Source organism: Fusarium proliferatum (assembly GCF_900067095.1).
Source record: "Fusarium proliferatum ET1 genome assembly, contig: FPRO_scaffold003, whole genome shotgun sequence".
Lineage (NCBI taxonomy): Eukaryota > Fungi > Ascomycota > Sordariomycetes > Hypocreales > Nectriaceae > Fusarium > Fusarium proliferatum.
The window spans coordinates 794,544-811,713 of record NW_022194792.1 but is presented as its reverse complement, the minus strand read 5'-3'; the positions used below and the strand labels follow the sequence as shown (position 1 = coordinate 811,713).

The window sequence follows — 17,170 nt, the reverse complement described above, 5'->3', positions numbered from 1 at the left end:
AAAAAGGAAAAAAACCCAGCAAGAGGTAACTAAACTTATGATAAACTTAGACTAGATTATCTCCATCTTTTTGTTATCTGCGATGAAGGTTTTTGGTTTTCTTTCCCTCCTAAAACGCTGTGGTGCGTGCTGACCGCACATATGTGCTTATCACTCTGGTTGGCCACTCATCTACCAATCACATCTCATGTTTCAAAGGTCCAATAAATAATCCAATTATTGCTTATTTATGACCTTGTCAATCTCCGTCACCGCCGCGAAAAGATCATTGTCATGATATTTCCTCGCAACCACCTGCAAATTGATAGGCGCTCCCTCAAAATCACCATCAGCCCAGAATTTTCTGACCTGTTCCTCTTCCTTACTTAGAGGAGTACTATTCGGTGGATAGTTCTCAGTTCCTCTCGCCCCGGCCTTGATAGGTGTCGGAATAACAATGCCGGGGTAGTCAACGTAGTTCCAGAGCGCGGTGTAATTCCAGTAGAGCGCTGTCTCGTGAGAACACGCCGGGCCAACAAATACAGGGCAAATTACAAAGTCCACGTCTTCTGACTCCCAGTGCTCTGCGAAACGGCATCTAAAATCATCGCGCTCTACACGAAGCTTGAGGACGCCATTGGCATCCAGTCCGGGACCTTCAGCGTCTCGAATGATCCATTGAGTCAAGGTGTTCATGGGTTCGTTCGTGGCTGCGAGATACTCTTTGACTGTTTTGCCTCCGTCAGGCCAGTACGCACGGCGAATACCATTCATCGCTTCTGCCATCCCGTAGGGTTGGAAGGGTTTCACATCGAACCCTCTAGATCGGAGCTCCCGGGCTGCCCACTCAAGAGCTCTTGTCACAGGAGGCTGTGGAGTGATGACCCCGTCACTGATCATGAGTCCAATCTTCAACGGCTTGTTTTCCGTCAACCGTCCCGTCCAATGAAGAGGAACAAGTCGAGGGTCTTTGAGCCAAGGACGAGAACTAGAGACGATCGACATGAGCAGGTCAACGTCACGAAGTGAGGTGCACATTGGCCCAGCCGAGCATAAGACATTCAGTTCAGCGGCAAAACCACCTGGTAAGAAGTCTTTCTGAGGGAAAACGTAGGATGTCGTCTTGAGACCATAGATACCGCAGAAGCCAGCTGGTCCACGAACACTTCCTCCAATATCCGTACCAATGCCTAAAACTGAACCTCGGAGAGCGATAAGAGCAGCTTCGCCACCCGTGGACCCACCAGCCGATAGGTTGATGTTGTGGGGATTCAAGGTTCTTCCCCAAGGCGATGTTGTCTCAAGATGCATGATTGACTGGGGTTGGTTCGTCTTGCAGAACAGAACAGCACCCGCATCCCTGAGAATCTTAACCATCTGACAATCCTCCGTGTCAAATTTTCGAGTCGCCAAGTACCCAACATTGGACCAATGGTTACTGGCCGGCATGTGTTCCTTAATACTGACTGGAACGCCATGTAAAGGACCGCAGGTCATTCCAGCGTTGTTTTGATATTGGTCAAGCAACTGGGCAGTCAAAACCGCCTTTTCGAACCACCATTGTGTCAGGCAGCATGTAAGCTGATGAGCGATAATAGCTCTTTTCGCAAAGGCAGTGACGACAGCGACGGATGTAAATTTTCGTGATGCGATTGCAGCTGCAAGTGCTGTAGCGTCGTAGTTCTCTGTGATGTCGATTTCTTGATCGGTCAAGATACCACAGGTTTTGGGGATGTCGGTTACGTTCTTGGGAGGATTGTCGATGAGGCGTTTTGGAAGACGGAGTTCTTCTGGCACAGTACTGCCGAACTCTTCGAGGATGGATGTCCGCAGAGCTTCATACTCTGGCGGACCAGTTTGTAGAGGGACTGGTTGAATGACGGGGACAATCTTGGATGACATGATGAAAAAGACCTCCTGATTAGATGACAGATAAGGGTTACAATGCTGTAGAGGGTGTCATGACAGGCTGCGTTTATATACGTAATCGCGGAGTTTTCATCATGCCGAGCTGAGCGGTAGAAGCTGGCAATACCAACACGAGCAATCAAGCCCCCCATTTTATCCAACCGCTCTGACGTCTTCAGTGCTTCACGAACCATGATAAGGATCCCTGCCGATCTCTCGTCTTGGAATGATGCCTAGCTTCACGGCAACCAATGAGATGTATTACCGCGGATCAGCTTAGCCACCCATCAAGTTCCCCGCATGATGTTCATGATCGCGGTCTCATAGACTTTCCCGTTTCGTCAACTCTTGCCGTAAGCGATTTGCATTAGACCTATTGTTATCTGGTGAAGCATCGGTAGTTCACAATCCGAGATAGCGGTAATCTCCACGTACGCCATGCCAGCGCGGTTATCATGCTTTACCCCGCGTTTCGCTTCTGCGACTAGGACGGAGATAACCTAGACGGTTGAGGTCTAATCCAGAAGTGATAAGGTGTTCATCAGTGGCTTTTATCAAGGCTGGAACTGCCGCGTGAGGGATCGTTGCCGGAAGCGCTCCTTACGTCCGAGCACTGATACCGATCTTTTGGGGGAGTGGATCGTGATAGGTTGAGATTAAGCAGTGTGCCTATCATACCACATGCATATATATCCGGGCTCTGGTATCAATTAGCAGTAGAGAACAACATCTCCTTTCACACTTTGTAACCTCATCGCCATATTATCATCCACGCAATGGCTCAGGCCTACTCTGAAGTCGTCCCCGGCACAGTCCATCTCGTCGATGCTGGTCGCAGCGACGGCAATGACATTGAACTTGTCCCTCGTCCCAGCGACGACCCGGAAGATCCCCTCAATTGGAGCAGACGTCGCAAGCTCATATCGGCAGCCATGGTATTCGTCTACACTCTTGGCGTTGGTCTCCCCTCTACTCTTCAGTACTCTGTTCTTGTAGAGATCTCTCAAGACACGGGTATCTCCATCGCCGACTTGGTTCAAGGCACTGGTGTCATGTTCCTCTTTCTCGGATGGAGCTGTCTGTTCTGGCAGCCTATTGCCTTGACGTATGGAAGACGAGGTGTTTACCTCTTTTCTACTATCGCTGCTGTCCCTTTAATGGTCTGGACTGCTTATTCGCGATCGGCTGGCGAGTGGTACGCTCACCGTATCCTCCTCGGCTTCTTCGTCTCGCCTATCGAATCTCTTCCAGAAGTCAGTATTCCTGATATTTTCTTTGCACACGAGAGAGGAACGTGGATGAGTTTATATGTCTTTGTTCTGTTCGGCTCCAATTTCTTAGCACCAGTGGTTGCTGGCTTCTTCGCCGATGCGTACGGTTGGCGGTGGACCATGCACTTCGGTGCCATTTTCGCCGCATTCAGCTTTGTTATCCTCTTCTTCTTTATGGAGGAAACGATCTATTTTCGCCCGACTTTTGAGGGTCTTGAGGACAGGGATGAATCTGTGAAGGGTCAAGCCGAGAATGACGTTGGCTCTACACAGAACAACACCGAAAGACCTGAAAAGATGGAGAGTGCTGGCGCTATCGCCAACAGTGATCAACTCCATGGCACTGTACACACAAAGAAGAGTCTCGCCACTCATCTCAAGCTCTTTGCTAGAAAGGACGGTCGCCCAACCAAAGCAAACATGTTCAAGTCCATGTTGGCTCCTCTGCCACTCATGGTCCTCTTCCCCAATGTCGCCTGGGCGGGGTTCATCTACGGCATTAATCTTTGTTGGTACAATGTCCTGAACGCCACTACTAGCCCCATCCTCAGCGCGTCTCCGTACAACTGGTCTACCAGTATGGTCGGCTTGATCTATGTAGGCCCTATCATCGGCGCTGTCCTTGGATGTCTATGGGCTGGTGTCATTGCCGATCGCCTTACTCTCTCCCTTGCTCGAAGAAACAATGGTGTACGAGAGCCCGAGCAGCGGCTCTGGCCGTTGGCTTTGTCGGCCTTCTTATCTTGCGTCGGGCTCATTGTTTGGGGTGTTGGCGCTGATAACGACATCCACTGGGCCGGTCTGGCAATTGGATTGATGGTACTCACTTTCAGCTGCGTTACCGGCGGCTCAATCGCTTTGTCTTACAACGTCGATTGTTTCAAGGACATTAGCGGCGACACCACTACTTCCATCATTATTATTCGCAACACATTGGGCTTTGCCATCTCGTACGGAATCACGCCTTGGTATGTAAATATGGGTCTGCAGAATTGTTTTATTATGGCGGGCTTCCTCTCTCTTGGATGTACTAGCACTTTTTTGTTCATGATTTGGAAGGGCAAGAGTCTGCGACGACATGCTGCGCCGAGATATTGGGACCACGTTCAGAAAATGTTGCAGCACTAGGATCAATATTTTGAGGATATTCGGAATCATTCTCTTCTTTAGCTAGCTAACAATCTTGAACCACCACTTATTTAATAAACCAGCTTATCCTTATCAGTCCCGAATATTCTTACTATGTTCTCGAACCCTGCCTCTCGATCATCAGCTCCACTAGCTTTCTCCGTTTCCAAGATGCGCTGACGACTCTTCAAAAGCTCGGTTGCAACATCACGCCACTGCACTTCGGACTTCTCGTGCTTCATATTGGGCATTAGTTCCAACTCCAGCTTAGTGGTTACAAGCTGTCCAATTCGCTTTCTGAATTGGCCATCAACAATGACAGCATCAATGTCAGAAGGAGCGGAGTGCAAAATGATAGCACCGATCGGATCTTCCTCAGCAGCACAGATCATCGCAGGGCTCAACGTATCCCAGATGACAAGATCGGCAATTTTGTCCTCCTCCAGAGATCCAATTTGATCGCTCATCTTGATAGCTCTTGCGCCGCCAATTGTGCCAAGCTGGAATGCATCTTGAGCAGAGACCTGAACTTTGGCAGGGATCTTGCCTGCTTCGTGGATTCGGCCATTGCGGCGAGCACGTTCAGTCTGGAGACCAACCTTCATCTGGGCGACGATACTACCTGTGTTGTTGCTATGGCAGTCGATGCCGAGCGAGCTAATTGACCTGGCATTTTCCTGAAAGCAAACAGGCCAGCCATGACCCATCTGCAGCTCAGTGTCTGGAGTCGAGGCGATTGATGCTCCGACCCTTTGTAGTTTCTGTGCGTCCGAGTCGTTCAATGGGTTTGCGTGAGAAAGAAGAATGTCCTTCTCCAGAAGTCCATAGCTCTCGAGTAAGTCTACGGTTGAGCCCGCTGTAGTTTATTCGCATCAGCAAGAGGACATATGGAGAGGACAGGATGCATGTAAACTTACGGAGAAGGCTTGGAACATAGTGAGAAGTTATAGTCTTGATGCCCAAGCCACGAACTTGGTTGAAAATGTTGACAACTACATCTTTTGGAAGGTAGAAGGAGTCGAACGCGAAGCCCATTGTCACCCGACCGTTGGCGAACGGGCCTGTATTACACAGTGAAGTTAACTGCTGGAATAGCCAGGCTGGAAGTAATTCTTCCTCCATTTCGAACGGCTTCCAAGTCTTGACCTTTCCGGTAGGGCAGTAACAGTAGATAGACCTGATACCAGATGATATTGTTGCTGAGAGAGCTGCATTGTCTTGGAATCACGGTCAGTCACAAGCTTTTTGCCAAGATATGATCTCAGGATACTCACTGTGCTCGGGAGTGTATGAGATATGGGCGTGATCTACAATTGTAGTCGTCCCAGCCTCGAGGGCTTCAAGGCACCCCCCGAGCTGGCCCCAGAACACATCTTCGGGTTTGTAGCTATGTGATGCCATATTTCCTGGTACATGTAGTTTTAGCACCCTGTCTCCTGAGTCGATCAAACATCACCAACCTGGTACCATGTACTCCAACAGCGAATGATCAGCGTGCCGTCCTTTGAGCTGAGTCTGCCAAACATGGTGGTGAGTGTCAACAAATCCTGGTGAGATAATCTTTGCCGAGCAATCAATGACCTCCGTTGACTCGGATGGGGGGTCAATTTGCGGCGCGATACGAGCAATTTTGTTGCCCTCGATCAGCAACGAATGGTTCTTGAGTGGAATGACATGATCATCTTCAGGACCCTTTGGAACAAGAAGAGTAGCGTTTTGCAACAGAATATACTGATTCGAAGGCATCTTTGGATTTGCTCGCCTGTTCGGAAAAAGTAAAAGAAGCGAAGCAGTGATCTTGATCAGTTCTTAAGGATAGTCTTGTATGCTCGGGCTTATATGCTGTCAGTGCCGAGAACAAAGAATGAAGCCACAACCGCATTCTTGGATGAGGGGGTTCACTTCCATGTGGCCCGTGGGTAACGCCCATTCAGTGTTTGCCAATAACGAGGCGTTCTGATTCGCTTCCAGCATCCTTCGCTTGGCATAACCAACAGCTCGCAGCACCAACAACAAAGACGTCCATTTAGCCTCCAAATAGCAATATCGCGTCAACCACCTTTTCAGAAACCCTTTCCCACGGATGGTTGGCTGCTTCGCATCGATGACTCAATGTGGGTTCTAGTGAAGTAGGTATTGGATACGAGATTAGAGAGACAACTCCTACCATTATCTTTTACGTGCTAACTAGGTCACAGTCGGCAATAGAACTGCTCCGAGGTCCAGACTATTTCCATTACCAGGCGTCTAAGACTGATGATTGCTTACAAACCCTATGCGCGCGGATGCGTTGAAATGCCGAAGGATTCGGAACCTCGTTATTTTAGTGCCTTGTTATAAATCAGCCAACGTTATCTTGGGCCCCTCTTGGATACTACAACCTGTACACCGGCAGTACTATCGTATTACTGAGTTTAATCAACTAAATTCAGAGCGTTGGCAGCTATAAACCTTGACTAAAGAGGTAAATGCAATACGGAGGTTTTGTTAGATAGATAAACGCCGCCGACTAACTCGATATCTATTGCGTGATACTGACGGATCTTTGCGAGTTCTTCAGACTGGTTGTTATCTTCTTCAGAGTATAGTTAAACGACATCTTCTTTACGCGAGAGTTACCATTGACCTCACTGTTTTGCGCTAAAGTGTTTGCACGTGAACAAGCAGCATGATCATAGTGCTCAATTAGCGTATGAGTCAGCATCCAACCGGGGGCTTGGTGTAGGGGGATCACGTTCGCTTTGCATTGTTTCGAATGCTTGCGAAAGGTCGGGGGTTCAAATCCCTCAGCCTCCATTTTTGTGTTTTTTCCAAGCTGGAACACGTAAAACAGTATCTGGTGTCTTTTGCAGTTTCAGTAATTGGCACTTCGCATTCTCCGTCCTTTCTTCTCGCAATAGAGAATTGGGCTGGTTCCTTGCTTCTACTTAGTAGTACAAGCATTATTAAATCACCTTCTTAATTTCCACTCTTCGAAAACTCACCTGATCGAAGAAAGCAGTAACGTTGAGAAGTAATTTTCGTTGTTTTGTCAGATCTATTGACCCCAAGTGTTTTTTGCTGGATTTGCTCTTACTTCGTAGGTGGCTGCATCTTTGGGTTGTTGAAGGGCTGTCCACAACCATGAATTGAAGGACCCAGAAATGCTTGATAAACTGCCGCGAAGACCAGCAAGACCAGCAAAAAGAACAGAAAACTCAAAAGTAAACTCCGATGGAGGGAGTCGAACCCTCCTCGCCGCGGAACTATTTCATAATGAAAACGCGGAATGATAACCGATACACCACACCGGATGTTTAGATGTTCGTCACCAGGCTTGTTCCACTCCATATTGGCATACGGGGCCTCGTTAAAGGTTACTAAGCTCTTTCAAGCAGTGTTTGTCACTCCTGGATGTACTATTAGTCCTTCCATTTATGCTGATATCTCATTTTCTACTTTGTTTTACATCGGGCTCTCCTTGCATGGGTAGGATGAATCATCTCTCATTCCGTTCTGCTGTACTGCGGATAGCTTAGTCAACAGTAAGCCAGACCCGAAGCTTTCGACAAGTCAGCACCTATTAATGCTGTATGACTTATGCATTTCAAACATTCCAGTCATACAAGACCCTACTCATCTTTCGTTAGTTCGTTGAGCCAAACCGCTGACTGCAAATGTTGAGCTGTAGGGTATGGTAATGGGAGCTGCCAAGGATTGCTCCTAGCGTTATGGGGCACAGTTGCTGATCGCCAACTCCAGCACAAAAGTTCATTCAACGAAATTGCGGGTTCATTAAGTCGAGTAAGCCCTACTGCTATTAGCAAAACAGACCGGTTGTCAAACCTCGGGATAATGCAGAAATGGATCAGGGGTCTAACGCCAACCGTCGCCACTCCCGAAGCTGCATCTATAATCCCTGCTCTGTAAGGCTGAAATTACAACACCGGGACCGAAAAAACATAGATTTATCCTTCGGGACCGAGAAGATTGTTCCAACTGGGTCTCAAACTGGGGGCTAAAATCGCAAGGATCGGCCCGGGAGAGTAGCAGCACGTCCACATGTTTTACATGCCATGAATGGCTGGAGAACGATCGCAGGTTAATTAAGCGACTCCATTCCCATCGTAATCTATTGTGCATCTCCAAAGTCCCAAGACTTCGGTCCCGAAGTAAGGGACCAGCGCCGTGAAGAGGAGAAAAATCGCCGAGGCCAGCAAGTAAATAAGAACTGTGAGAACCTGCACAGCATGGGCAAGAGCCTGTCAATTCGGTACAGCTTCCTATCGTCTTTCATCTATCATTTTGCCTTCTGATCATCACTTCATTCGCAATGAAGGGATCCTTACTTGTTCTGTCCAGCACTCTCCTGAGTTGCGCCAACGCTCTTCAACTCCATAAGCGTCACAATCCATCCGTCGTCTCAGTTAACTTTGAGAAGCGAACAAAAGACGCCTTTCCCAGCCACGAGAAAAGAAACAGTGATGCCGTCGTCGAGATGAAGGTGGACCAGCAGGGCTTCCTCTACTGGGCCAATTTCACCATCGGAAACCCGCCGCAAAGGCTTTCCGCAGAAATCGACACCGGGAGCTCCGACTTGCTTGTTCTCACTAATCAGATCAAAACTTGCAAGGAAAAGGAGTGTCAGGGTGGTATTTTCAACCCAGAAAAATCAGAAACCTTCGAGTGGAGCGACGAGCAGGTGTCTGGTAGTTTCGGTAGTGGCGAAAGCTGGACGGGTGAATATGCTAACGACACATTTACACTTGGCTCATCCACTCTGGACTCTTTCCAATTTGTTGGCGTGACTGAGTTCAATGCCACCACCGCTGGCATCTTTAGCATCTTCGGCGTCGGTATCTACAGCCTGGAACATGCTGACATAAAATACCCCAACCTGCCTTATGCTCTGGCCAATGCAGGAGAGATCAATACTCCCGCATTCAGCTTATGGCTCAACAACGAGACGCATGGAGAGTTTCTATTTGGTGGCGTCAACAAAGCCAAGTATACAGGCCCCCTCGTCACCTATCCTGTTGCCGCCGACGACACCTTTGACGTGCGAGACAGAGCCCTAGTGGTTATGACAGGCTTCGGGACAACCTCTGGTGGCAAGACTTCAGATCTTGAATTTAAATCTCGACCCGTTCTCCTCGACTCGGGCACTATACAGAGTAGACTGAGTCTTAACATGACCTTGCATCTAATCAAGACTATGAAGGTCTCCATGGATGAGAAATTGGGTGCTGTAGCGCCTTGCAACATCAGCTCCAAGGAAACGCTGGATTTTACGTTTGGCGACCTGACTCTGAACGTACCTCTCGCAAACTTCCTCTCAACAACCCCAGTCAAGAGTGGTGTCGACGGTGTTGCATACTGCAAAGTCGTCTATTACGAAGATTCCACTAGCATTGTCCTAGGTGACGATTTCCTCCGAGGTGTTTATGTTGTTTACGACTGGGGCAACATGGAGATCTCTCTAGCCCAATACAACTCTGAGGAGGCTGAAGACGACATTCACGAAATTGTACGAGATGTACCTGGGGCTTCTGCCGCCACTGATGTCCCCACAATGTATTTGAAGTACAATCAGCCTGCAGAATCTGCGGGTACTGAAATTCCAACTGAGTTGCCGACGATTACTGCAACTCCTCTCAGCACAGCGACTGGATCCGGAACAGGTTCGGCGGAAGCTTCGTCGACTACGGCTGAGGCTGGTGATGATGAGGACAGTGGAGCGACGGGTCGCCTGCCAACGAACTTGATGTTCATGATGCTGCTTGCTTGTATCTTCAGCGTTGTATTAACCGCACAGTGATGGCTGGGAATTTAATCACTCTGATTTGATGCTAAATAGACTGTGCTATCAACTTGCTAACCTGATTTTTGTGACGAATGTTGCCGAATAGGTTAGCCTTCATGGAATAATGCGATCCATCGAGAAGTCACATAATCAGTTGCAGCTTCGATCGTCTTTGGGATTAGTATATGCAGCACATTAAATTAAATAGAACAATCAAGATTCTCAACTTCATCGCCAAGGCCAACAAAGTTAAAAGAAAAGTTGGTACAGGGCTTGCCGACGTCAGCGCCATAACCATACCGCTGGGTTCATCAAAAACACACTAATTCATTCAGGAACCTGAGCCACTAACCGCCGCCACCAGCAACTCTGTCGCATTCCTTCTGCAAAAGGCAGGCAGATCGCATCGGGACCGAACACCTTCGAGGCACTAACATCGGGACCGAGCAAATGGCATGAAGGTTGAGTTTCATCGCTGGAAGGGTAGAGATCGGCCCGACAGACAAAAAGTATGATCACGCTGGGGATCGAACCCAGAATCTTCTGATTCGTAGTCAGACGCCTTGCCATTGGGCCACGCGACCGTTACTGTTTGATGAATGAAGCGGTCGCCAGCCAGGCCTCATGATCGTCAGCCCAGACTTCCAAGAAGTCCTACTTGCCCAACCAGGAAACATTCAGAGAAGAGTTGTGATCTGAAGCAATGATATTTCGGTATAGCTCGGGTCTTCTGGCTTGTCTATACCGGAACCCGCCTGCCAATTGAAGCTTGTCTTTGCTGCAAGTCGCAACAGCCATGTCCTCTCCCAGCACAGAGCACTCACTCAAGATATCCCCGAATGGATCAAGAATCATGGAGCACCCGTTCTTCAACTGATCATCATCCATACCAATAGGATTTGAGAACACGACGTAGACTGCATTGTCATAGGCTCTTGCTGGTAGCCATTTCATCAGCCACTGCCTGCCTTTCAGACCGTTGAACTCTGCCCGCAGAGAAGTCGGGTCTTGATCTCGATTAGTCCAAAGCAACGGATCAACAAAGCCGGCGCCTGGGCGAGTTGACGGAGTGCACATCGTTACATGCGGCATGAAAATGATCTCTGCGCCGAGAAGAGCTGTAGCCCGAACGTTTTCGACAACGTTGTTATCGTAGCATATCAGAATACCACATTTCCAACCAAGAAGGTCAAAAACCACATATTCATTGCCCGCACTCAGATAAGGGCTGATGAAGGGGTGAAGCTTGCGAAACTTTGCCACAAAGCCTCTGGTGCTGTCGACGCAGATGTAAGTATTGTAAATGCGGCCATTTTCATCTTTCTCGAAGAGGCCAGCCAGGATAGCAATACCGAGGTCACGGGCTATTTGAACCAGAGAGCCAGTGCTTGGACCAGTAGGGACCTCTTCGGCAAGATCAAGGAGTTCTTCTTTGGAGAGGCGGCTAGCGAAGGTATAGCCGGTAACCGAGCATTCATGAAATGCAACAACTTTGCATCCGCGATTTGCCGCATCGCTTGCCATTCGGTGGATGATGGCTAGGTTTTTATCCTTGCTTCCGGACCAGTTCTCGAACTGAACCGAAGCGATCTTAAGTTGCGACATAGTTGATGGTGGTTTGCTTAGTAGGGATTGATATGCCGACTTTCTCAACCAGAGTGTACGACCGTGGGTTACAGAACTTATATTATGTGAAGCGCAGAATGCCCTGAATTGTAGTTATTCCCTTACCGTAGCTACAAGACCGTTGTTACGTTACCTGAGGTCACTAGAAGCGACCATACCATTACTCAACATCTATAGATGAAGCCAATACAGTAACGTTACACTTATTTGTGGTACAGGGCGGCGGATGATATGTATGCAAGCCTAGTGGACACTTTAAGCAGCTGTCGTATAAGCAGCCCCAACCAAGCTAAGGTGCGCCCTACGGTGAGTCATCAGGCCACAACCTCGAGAGTGCCAAGCATTCGAAATCAGTTGTTTGATAGTTGAGGAGTAGTATACTCAGTGTTTAAAGGAACATCAGCTTTAGAGAGAGAGGCTTTGTAACTAGCATTATTTCAATGAGCTTATATGCACATTCGCGACGAAACTTGGCGAAGGCAGATTTAGACAGCTTACAGCCACGCGGGATGAGAGTTAGCCCGATTAGATTGTCGCTTATCCGCATATACGAGGTTCCTTTCGCAGTTAGATAGAGCTTCTACGGTGTATTTTGATTGGTCGAGAAAGGACGTCCTCTTGCACGTCGATCGTTGCCTCGTTCGCCCTCACAAGGGTCTTGGCCGATAACCAACGGTACACTTGATCCCAGACCATTGCCCATGTTCATTTTTAGAGAATCGAAAACGCCTGCGGAAGTTACCGAGGGTGCACTCTCTTAGCCTTGTGAGGTTGATCGAACTAGGGGCAAAAGTGTAGAATCGTATCATTCAGATGGCGTGGCGCCAAAGAAACAAGAGAATTCGCCTCCGAAGATCCAGGGATAAGCCTCGTTGTCTGTACCTTGCAGAACGGCGGACGTGGCTGAAAGGGCGAGGGGTTTCAAGAACAGAGTGCGTCGGCTAATGGTTGCTTCAAGTGTTCTAAAGGTGTAAGAAAACTTGAGACTTAAGAAGAGGATACTAAAATAAACTTGGTCAGGAGCCCCCCTAAGCTTAGGCTAAAGTTGCCTAAGTATTTTCGGCACTCTAGGAGAGAGGTCCTGAGATTTCTTACCTGCCTTAGATCTTCAATGAGTTATGTGACATGGACTCTATTTCACTGGTGGCGTGTCAAGTGTCATGGCCGCCTCGTGACAATATGATATCGTATTTGCGCATAAATATCTGTTCCCTTACATGCCTGCACAAAGAATTACTCAATATTCATTCTGGTACAGTTGAGCATCATTGAATTGATGTCACAGAACATTGATTTATCAAATCGTAACTTCACCGCCCTGTATGCGGCGACATGCTTTCATCGTTGACCCCGCGCATCTGGAATGCTATGTAAGCCATCTGGGTCGAGATCCGGAAGCCACCACGGCGCCGATCAAGCTAACATCCTTGAAAACAAATCTTATTTTGCTACAGATCGATATTTGCATGTTCGAACCGTCATCATCTCACAGATCGAAGCCATACTCATTGCACACGCGCCACCATGCCTGGAACTTGCCTTGTACAATCCCTAAAAGAGGCATTTTGATGCAAAAAAGGGCGTTAGGTTTCGGGATCTCTGCGCCACAAAGGCAGATATGTAATCTACCCCTTGAATAAGAATGATGATCACGCTTCCAGGAACGAATTTTGTGTTTTGTTTTGTTTGGACAACGTTTCGTTGCCAAATGCTACCATGCTCGTACCTCGAGTATTATATGCCTTTACACTATGCTCGATACCTGCTGGGGGCTTAGCCCAAACTAATGAGCTCGATGGACGCGCCATCGACCCTTTGACAGGAACATCTGAGTGTGCGGTCAGTGTCAATGACTTGTTTGAATCAATCTGAAGCTGACTGGCGTAGAGGACATGTTTCACCAAGACGAAGGACACGGAAGCTTTTCAAGGCAGCCAAACAGAGGACCTTTGCCGAGACAAGCCACTTTATCATAATGTTGAAATCTGTGTAAAACACGACTGCAATTTCACTGAGATACTAGGTAAACGGCGTCAAACTGCATGAGGTACCTTCAATATCTAGGGCTAACGCAACAGCTAGACTTCAAGAACAGAACATTCCGCGCATGTGACTGGCCGATCACCGACCGTCGACAAGAAATCAGAATCAGCTGTTTGACGATAGGCATTTTAGCTATGGTCTTCTTTACCATGAGAGCCATCTCAAAGATAATCGGATTCGTGCCATATGGTCATGACGATAGCCTTTTATTAGCAGCCTTGGTATGTGATGCAACTAGACTTTTGTGGTCGTGCCTCTGACAATCACATAGCCATTTATTATCGCATTTAATATTTTCTGCCAAATACGTACGTGTTTCTCTTCTCATCACGTCCTTATATAATACTGACGCAAGCTTGCGACGTTAGTCACTTCAAAAGGTCTCGGACTCGATATTTGGTTTGTGGATGAGAATAATATTCGCATCTTTCTCATCGTACGTGATTATGACATCTCGGGTTGTACAACTCTAATAAATCTAGCTGATCTTCGCTTCCGAACTCTCATACGCTACGTCGCTCGCCCTCGTAAAGCTATCGATCTTGGCCTTTTTCCTTCGGATATTCCCCGACCAACGATTCCGCATCATTGTTCGATGGACCACCATCTTTATCCTAGTCATGTGTCCCTTATATCTTGCACTCATCCTCGCTCAACGACGGCCCCTCGATCTGTTCTGGAATGGATGGAGGGACAAAAATCCACGAGGTGTTATGTTGAGTGGAAATCTCATAGGTATAACTCATGGTGCATGGAACGTTGCTTTGGAAATTTGGATGATGATTCTTCCAATGACTCAACTGCTCAAAATCGGGATCAAGCTAAAGAAAAAGATCGGGGTTATTGCTATGTTCGGAGTGGGCCTATTGTAAGTTGTCAAGTGTCTGTACAGTAATATTCGTCCTGACCTGTATGGTATAGTCTCACGATCGTCAGTTCCGTTCGTATCCCGAGCCTGATAGTGTTTTCAACGTCACGAAACATAACTGGTAAGAAAGTCATTCTTCAATGTGCTGAAATCTACTGACTGATGACGCAGCCGATTCAGTCGGGATAATCATCTGGTCAAACATCGAGATTTGCGTAGGCATGATGGTAGCATGCATGCCTGGAGCACGTCAATTCGTGCGAGACATTGTACTTCGATTGAAACGAGGAAACCAGTCCGATATGTCCAGCACTGAGAATATCTTTATTGAGAGAACGATAGAGACGATCCAGACTGATGCGGACGACACAGTCACGAGTTCTATAGCGAGACCAGAGGAAGCGCTCTTGTCAAAATGACCCCGAATTGCTGGCTACCATCACCGATATGGAGGCCATGATGATTAATGAAAATAAACCCATCCTCAATTAATTCCTATCAGCCTATTATAGTTACTCATTGCAGATACAGACGAGCAGTGCTTATGATTGTTCGCGGTGGTTGACAACGACCGAAGCGTTTCCCTTCTCCTTGCCTCCCATCTCCTCAACATCTCCAGTCAAATCCTCAGGCTTGTAGTTGCCAAACTTGCGAAGAGCAATACCTTCATTGAACATTCGATCAATCTGCTCCAGAGACTTACCCTTGCACTCAGGAACGCAGAAGACAACAAAGACAATAGCCAAAGCCAAAATACCAGCGAAAACGAATCCAACCTTGGACCCAAGACCGGCATATTGAGGATATAGCATATATGGGATGCTGAAGCTGACGAGGAAGTTGACTACGACATTGACGATGGAGGCCGTTCGCTGGGAAGCGTCACGAAGTCGTAGAGCGGGAATTTCGGTGGTGATGACGTAGTTGAGAGGTGCGAAGGCGAAAGTGAAGCCGGATCCGAAGAGGGTGAGCATTGCTACGATGCCTGACTTGATACCGAAAGATGGGTTGGGAACTGTGCCAAGAGCGCCCATGGTGATAATGGCGCAGAACATCCAGCCAGCGCTCGTCAACAGAAGAGGGCTAGAAGAATTAGTGGTATGCAACAACGAATGGACAAAAGGGACTTACCGGCGACCAGCTCGATCAACGAGATAAAGACCAGCAAAGGCTGAGCAGAGATTGACAATGGCATTGACGATGGTCATGGTGAAAGGGTTGACAGTTCCGATATCTCGAATGAAGATGGCGCCGTATGTAGAGGCAAAAGCTTGGCCGGTAGCTTGTTGGAAGAAGTTCATAGCCACCACAATCGCAGTACGCTTCAGATTCTTTCCCTGGAAAAGTTCGAGGTAGTTGCCCTGCTCAGGTTCGTGCTCCAAGGCATATTGAAGAGCAGCAAAGCTCTCGTCGATCTCGGCTTCGGTCTCTTTGCCCTCTCGTAGTTTTCCAAGGGCGGCGCGAGCTTCCTCGGTTCGGTCTTTGGTGAGCAGCCATCGAGGGGACTATAATTGGTCAGCATGGAGAAATTAGTCTTTGGTGTGAGTTATTTACCTCTGGGATGAAGAAGATGGCACACATGACGACAACGGGGATAATGAAGAAGAGACCGAAGGGGATTCGGAAGGACAGATTGCCAGAGAGTGTACTTGTTCCTCGACAGACGCATGCCACAATGAGAGTTCCAGACTATCTTTTGTCAGCTTATGTGATCGAAACTGTGTTAGAAGAACTCACCATCAAGCTGAATTGGTACGAGCCAACTGCAAAGCCACGAATCTCTCGGGGCATGATCTCAGACTGGTAAACGGGGACGACAGCAAGCTCCATGCCAATGTAGATATCTGTTGATATGTGTCAGCCATGTTTATCAGCTGGGCGGATTACGTAGCACCTACAGTTGAGGATTCTCGTGGCCATGATCTGATGCTTGCTTGTCGATGTAACAGCCATGATAGCTGGAACCAGTGCCCAAGCACTCATGACGAACATACACCACCGTCGTCCCCATCGCTCACTCACAAGACTGCCAATGATGACACCAGCTCCGAAACCAATATAGTTCAAGCTGTTGAAGAGAGACAACCACGATGGTGGAATGGCATACTTGCCCTTCTCATCATCCCACTCACCGAATTGCGCCTGGAAAGCTTCCATGGCCTGTGTATTGTTGTAAGCTGCATTGTCAAAACCATAGTTGAAGGTTGACACAGCGATGACTGCGAAGGCAATCGCCAGATGGCGGTTGAAGTGTTGAAGGATTCTGTTCTTGGACAACATTGTGTCTTTCTCCCAACTATGAGTAAGGGTTGATTGGAGTTGAATTGATTGTGAAGATCCTGACTGGGATGATGCGGTGCTGATATACGCAGCCACTTTACCCCAGAGAAACTCTCCCCGCAAAGCTTTACTATCACGCGTCGACCCGGCGTCAAGGTAACGCCTGTTCGAGACCTGCAGAGTCTGCTAGCCTGGTCGCTCTCCTGATTTCCCCAGGCGAGGTCTGGGGTAAGTGGAGTTTCGCGGCGTTAGTGCATTTCCGGGCTCGGATGTCGGGCGGAAAGA

The 17,170-nt window shown here is 48.1% G+C and overlaps 7 protein-coding genes and 3 non-coding genes across 10 annotated transcripts; 4 read left to right on the top strand and 6 right to left on the bottom strand.

The window, feature by feature from the left end:
• Positions 1–216: 216 nt before the first annotated feature.
• On the bottom strand, positions 217–1,881 carry FPRO_06885 (uncharacterized protein; the record flags this gene model as incomplete). The annotated part of the gene is made up of 1 exon (XM_031228153.1): positions 217–1,881. The coding sequence occupies one exon, from the start codon at positions 1,879–1,881 to the stop codon at positions 217–219; it is 1,665 nt and encodes a 554-aa protein (XP_031078517.1).
• Positions 1,882–2,663: 782 nt separating this feature from the next.
• On the top strand, positions 2,664–4,286 carry FPRO_06886 (uncharacterized protein; the record flags this gene model as incomplete). Its single annotated transcript, XM_031228152.1, has 1 exon — positions 2,664–4,286. One exon carries the CDS (start codon positions 2,664–2,666, stop codon positions 4,284–4,286), a length of 1,623 nt encoding a protein of 540 aa, XP_031078516.1.
• Positions 4,287–4,357: 71 nt separating this feature from the next.
• On the bottom strand, positions 4,358–6,032 carry FPRO_06887 (related to cytosine deaminase and related metal-dependent hydrolases; the record flags this gene model as incomplete). The annotated part of the gene is made up of 4 exons (XM_031228149.1): positions 4,358–5,142; positions 5,204–5,503; positions 5,561–5,692; positions 5,747–6,032. The coding sequence occupies 4 exons, from the start codon at positions 6,030–6,032 to the stop codon at positions 4,358–4,360; spliced, it is 1,503 nt and encodes a 500-aa protein (XP_031078515.1).
• A 964-nt stretch (positions 6,033–6,996) lies between these two features.
• tRNA lies at positions 6,997–7,082 on the top strand. Its single transcript is given in 2 exon segments — positions 6,997–7,032; positions 7,047–7,082. It is a non-coding gene; the product is annotated as a tRNA-Ala (tRNA).
• A 412-nt stretch (positions 7,083–7,494) lies between these two features.
• tRNA lies at positions 7,495–7,579 on the bottom strand. Its single transcript is given in 2 exon segments — positions 7,495–7,529; positions 7,543–7,579. It is a non-coding gene; the product is annotated as a tRNA-Glu (tRNA).
• Positions 7,580–8,598: 1,019 nt separating this feature from the next.
• Positions 8,599–10,083, top strand: FPRO_06888 (uncharacterized protein; the record flags this gene model as incomplete). Its single annotated transcript, XM_031228148.1, has 1 exon — positions 8,599–10,083. The coding sequence occupies one exon, from the start codon at positions 8,599–8,601 to the stop codon at positions 10,081–10,083; it is 1,485 nt and encodes a 494-aa protein (XP_031078514.1).
• Positions 10,084–10,580: 497 nt separating this feature from the next.
• On the bottom strand, positions 10,581–10,652 carry tRNA. Its single transcript has one exon. It is a non-coding gene; the product is annotated as a tRNA-Arg (tRNA).
• A 70-nt stretch (positions 10,653–10,722) lies between these two features.
• On the bottom strand, positions 10,723–11,673 carry FPRO_06889 (uncharacterized protein; the record flags this gene model as incomplete). Its single annotated transcript, XM_031228147.1, has 1 exon — positions 10,723–11,673. The coding sequence occupies one exon, from the start codon at positions 11,671–11,673 to the stop codon at positions 10,723–10,725; it is 951 nt and encodes a 316-aa protein (XP_031078513.1).
• Positions 11,674–13,410: 1,737 nt separating this feature from the next.
• FPRO_06890 (uncharacterized protein) lies at positions 13,411–15,024 on the top strand (the record flags this gene model as incomplete). The annotated part of the gene is made up of 8 exons (XM_031228146.1): positions 13,411–13,533; positions 13,582–13,717; positions 13,777–13,958; positions 14,009–14,045; positions 14,106–14,173; positions 14,220–14,605; positions 14,659–14,726; positions 14,777–15,024. 8 exons carry the CDS (start codon positions 13,411–13,413, stop codon positions 15,022–15,024), a joined length of 1,248 nt encoding a protein of 415 aa, XP_031078512.1.
• Positions 15,025–15,147: 123 nt separating this feature from the next.
• FPRO_06891 (related to RGT2-Sensor of high external glucose concentrations) lies at positions 15,148–16,885 on the bottom strand (the record flags this gene model as incomplete). Its single annotated transcript, XM_031228145.1, has 5 exons — positions 15,148–15,688; positions 15,737–16,110; positions 16,160–16,294; positions 16,343–16,449; positions 16,504–16,885. The coding sequence occupies 5 exons, from the start codon at positions 16,883–16,885 to the stop codon at positions 15,148–15,150; spliced, it is 1,539 nt and encodes a 512-aa protein (XP_031078511.1).
• Positions 16,886–17,170: the final 285 nt, after the last annotated feature.